Raw genomic sequence first — 4,960 nt, forward strand, 5'->3', positions numbered from 1 at the left:
TGTCTCATAGTAATTTGAGGTAAGGTGAATTGTGAATTATAATGTTAAATAATTGAATTGATTGTAGGATCATACAAATAATGGAAACTTTTGTAATAGATTGTCCCTGAAGATGGCCGAAACGGCCGAAACGTTGGACGTGTGAATGAAATAAATGTTTTGAGACTATAATTTTGGATAGTGTTTTTGAATTATTTAGTAATCAAATTTTATTTTAATACACACTTTTAGGATAATTTTTGTTTTAAACCAGTCTTATTCTAACGGCCTCTTCTTCTATAGTGACTAATAATTGCAATTTAAGATCCTCGCACACACGGTGTGCAGTCGGTCTTTTTGTCTCGGAGATGCATTGCACATGCGGTGTGCAATTAGTATCGAATACGTTTAAGTATTAATAAAGAACGTTGAGACTTAATTGGATATAATTTATTTTGTTTAAATTACAAAAACCAGTCTCAAACAAATTATAAGATTATACGATACATGAAATTTACAATCGTAAATTAATCATTTAGTGAAATAAGTAGAAATTTACTGCATTGGGTTCAAAAATCAAAGATGAAACTAATTCTTCAAAGGATTGATGGTAGTTTTAAATCTATTTGCTTCATTATCTATCTTAATGTTTGAAAGAGATAACCCTGATTTTTAATGATCTGAATAATTTATCTAAAGCTTTGAAGTTGATAGTTGAAGCTTTCCTTTTTCCTTAGGCAAGCAATGAGAAACATCTACTCTCTATTGAAGCCGGGCGGTGAAATTCTTTTGATGTTCATGACGCCTGACAATGCAGTTTATATAGCCTTCGAGACATTGAAGCAATCACCCAAGTGGAACAGATTTGTCAAGGTAAATATTTTAAAAAAATATTTTTCACAGTCACAAGCCTCTGATATCGTCTTCTTATCCAGCCGAATCAGGGACGAAACAGATCCATGTTGTAAAAGGCTGAGTATTAATTAGCTTTTCTTAATTTTCTTGTATATAAAATTACGAATGTGTGAAAAAAAAATTCTTACAAATCCAACTTTTTTGCAGACAAAAATCCTTGAAATTTTAAAACTTTTTTTTGGCTTTATAAAGAGAAGAGATTTAAACACTTTATTAAAAATGTTGTGGTGGCCAGGGTTGCCTCATACACAGAACACTTAAGATTAGTAAAAAACAATTCGTTTTAAAACCTGTATATAGTCATAGTATAAAGATTTGATTATTTTCAATTTTACAATTTTCTCTCTAACCCGAACAGGACTGTTTTTTTTTTCTTTATCAAACATAAAATAGAATTATAATCAACAGTATAATAAATAATAAACATTTTAAATATAGCACATAGCACAGTATAAACCTGGATATTGACAAAGTTATGTCTTAAGTTTGTAACCGCCGAGGAAATTCCGAAAAGTTTTTATTATTATGCCAAAATTATTAATGTTAAACTCCTAAAAAATCCGTAAGATTTATTTATTATCGCCAATTGTGACAAACGGTAATACCTTCTAACAAACGGATTGCACCCACAGCTACGGGTTTTGCGAGGTCTATAATTTCTGTCGTATCTCTCTCTACCTTATATATACCTCAGAATAAGAGTTTTTCACCTAAAAAATTTTTTTGTACATTTATCACTATTTTTTTCAATTATTTTTGATACTTTATGCACACTGGAAATCTTCAAACTTTGTAGATTTATGAAAGTGAACAAGATGCAACTTTGATCCTACGACGTTTTTGCCGTATCTCCCATAAATTATAAATTATAAATTATCAGGATATATATTTTTAACTCAAGAGAACATTTCCGGACTTTTTTTCATATTTTTATTTATAACTTCAAAATGGAGCTACTGACAAAAAGTATATAGTAGATACAATGTTTAATTTTGCTTCAAATGAGTACCTAACACTGTCAATTTATGCCAGAATTATTTTAATTTTGATTTATATTTTTCCAGAATTTCATAATTTAACCCTTTTTTTTTGTAATGATTTTATTTCTATTTTTTTTTTTCATATTAATAAAATACTTATACAATAATAAAAATATGTTGTTTTAATTTTCTTAAACTATTTGAGGGATAAAATAAAGATGAAATATTTTTGTTTAGGTGTATGAATTTCACACTGTGATGTATTCTTTCTAAACTTAAATGATCGAAAATTAAATTAAATATACATCATTGTTGATTTCTTTTGTTCATATAATTAAAAATAATTAGGCTGATTAAATTCCTTTTTTACATATATGAAAAAAAAAATGAATTCTTATTACTGTTTACAACGAAAACAAATATTGGAAATTGTATTCCCTGCCCCTGAATATTTTTTTTCCCAAGAATAAATTATGTGAACTCGTATAATTTTTTTATTCACTTTAGTGCCAATTTAATTTATTTCACCTCTGGAGAAAAGGACTCTACCGCAACACATCTTATCTTTTCTTTGTTTTATATTGTTATTAATTTATTAAAACGTTTAAATATTTTTTAAATTTAATTTTAGGACATAAGATGGTTTTTTGAATCGAGTGATTCTATTTCATTCTGTGAAGACCTACTTGAAAGTGCTGGCTTTCAAGAAGTTGATTGTTACTTGAAGACAAGCGACCATAATATTGCTTCTTGGAACACTTACTTGGGTAATTATATATGAACAACAGTTAAGTACTACAAAACTTTATTGTTACTTTTGACATTAAAATTATTATTGTGAAACTTTTCATTATCATTGGTGGAATAATTTTAAGCTATAATTTCATCATGTTTCTAGATAGTTGAAGAATCCAACACTCTTCAACACTTACCATTTCGGATGTCATTGTTCTATTAGGAATTTCACTAGTCGACTTGATTGTAAATTGTGGAAAACATTGACGAGGACTTATATTAATACAAAGAAGATAAGTCTTAACAACATTAGGGCTAATAATGTTTGCCAACTTAATAAGTCCGGTAAGAGATGGGGTAGCCATATCGTCTTCCAACGCGAGGTTGCCACCTTTGCACATTAGCTTTCAAAAAATCGAATAATTTTTAATAGCATTTTCTTTCTCTCATTCTTTCATTACCTACTTAGTACTGTTAGGTATGAAGTATCCTCTGGTCATCTCTCGTCATCAACTTATTCTTCGGAGCTGATCGACTGGGTAGCTACGTCTCTGCCATAACCTACTTAGATGATCATTACAGGTAAGTCTTGGTTTAACAGCAGGGAGCTTTCCTAATGGCCTTGCATCCATCAGGGACCTTTTGGTCACCTCCCATTCTACAAACATGGTCATGCGGTTTCATTAATCGAGAACTTTAATAACTGATCTTATTCCCAGTGTGGCACGGATGGATTCGCTATTTCTTATACAGTCCTCTAATTGTTTTTCGCCATTTTTTAAAAATATTTCATCGGTAACTTGGTTTTCATGTTTTTTAATAATTGTCCAACTTTCTGACTCAAAACAAAGAACAGGCCTTGTCTCTGCTTACTTCTCGTTTTCTTTCAATGTTAAAGATATTTGGGAAGATAGACCGGTAGTATTATTTATTCAGTACAACATCTCTTGGTCTATTTTGGGCAGAACCTATATTATCAAAATTTTCCTATTTCGAGGTTCTGTCCAAAGCCAATTGATTGTGAAGTGTTGGTCTCTCTTTTCAATGTGTATAATGTTTCTCTCACCTGGGTTTATACTCTATCCTTTCCTTTTAGTTATTCCGGTCATCGACAGCTACTTAATGTTCAGGCACATCTGCATAAATTAAATCTATATCTCAGGAAAAATCAGACGTACAGATGTCTATTAGCACTCAAATAAAGCTAGTTTAATGTACTATAAAATAATTTATGACGTTTATGTTTATAGGAGTGGTAGTTTTTATGATATTTGCTAAAATAAATTGAATTCTAGTTGTTCGGAAAACATTTCGTATGCGAAATTCTTATTGATTTGCAAATAATGCCTCTACGAAGATAAACGTTATAAAGTACTTAATAACACATTAAACGATCTCCAATTTGAGTGAAGGCAGAGATTTGTACGCCTAATCGTTCCTGCGATATAGTGATTATAATAATTAATATTTTAACGTTTTAAAACACCCGCCATTTTGTATTCCTAACTATAGTAGACAGATTCACCAATTTGACTAGCGGTTATACTTAGTTTTCATTAATGTAAACAAAAATATCATCAATAGTTGTTATTTATGTTATTAATGGGTTGTTTACAGATTTATAGTATTTTTACTAAAATAAAAATATGAACCACTAGTAGAGGTTTTATAACAATGTAACGTTAGGTATGTTTTTCAACAATGCTGACATTAATGAATTTATTTGTGTCATTGATTTCAGAATTGATGAAATCTGTAAATCCATTCCTCCGTCATATACCAGATGAGATGAAATCAGAGTACTTTGGGGAATTTGAAGAACTTTTGAAAAAACAAAGACACATCAGATTTGATGGACCCGACGGAGGGATCACCGTTGAGTACAATATGGTTGTAGCAGCAGCTAAGAAGTTTCCAAGAAAAAAATCTATTGCTTAGTTTGATTTATAATTTTCTGAAACTAATGTTTCAACTGATTTTGAATAATCGACGCTTAATATAAGCTGTTTATTGGAACCAATAAATATTTTATTGATTTATTTGTTTTCTATTATTGAATTTATCCAATTATTTTGTTATGCTAGCATTATTTACGTAGTCCAGTTTACCTATATGTTAGTTCGGTAGGCGTGAACGTCAATGAGATAAACAAGTTTGTTTATAAATATTAAAACATGTCCGATAACTATCGTTGATTCTAGGAGACACAGTATAATAATATTATAATCTTGATAATCCCTACTAATTTCTGCAGGGGGATGATTAGACTAATTAAAGTACAAAGAAAAATGGTGTAAAAAATTCAACAATACAAATGTACATAAATATTTTTCTTTTGGAAATTTTAAAAA

The 4,960-nt window shown here is 29.7% G+C and overlaps 1 protein-coding gene across 4 annotated transcripts in view; it reads left to right on the top strand.

The window, feature by feature from the left end:
* LOC106692954 (juvenile hormone acid O-methyltransferase) overlaps positions 1-4,648 on the top strand; it is an 18,211-nt gene extending 13,563 nt beyond the window's left edge. For all 4 annotated transcript variants that reach the window (XM_067050761.1, XM_014439242.3, XM_067050759.1 and 1 more), the window contains exons 4-6: positions 717-852; positions 2,506-2,641; positions 4,351-4,648. In XM_067050761.1, coding sequence (XP_066906862.1) covers positions 717-852; positions 2,506-2,641; positions 4,351-4,547 — 469 coding nt within the window. In that variant the 3' untranslated portion in view covers positions 4,548-4,648. The remainder of the gene's footprint in view (positions 1-716; positions 853-2,505; positions 2,642-4,350) is intronic.
* Positions 4,649-4,960: the final 312 nt, after the last annotated feature.

This window comes from Halyomorpha halys, unplaced genomic scaffold, assembly GCF_000696795.3.
Source record: "Halyomorpha halys isolate HHAL.00 unplaced genomic scaffold, Hhal_1.1 Scaffold79.1, whole genome shotgun sequence".
NCBI classification, from domain to species: Eukaryota; Metazoa; Arthropoda; class Insecta; order Hemiptera; family Pentatomidae; genus Halyomorpha; species Halyomorpha halys.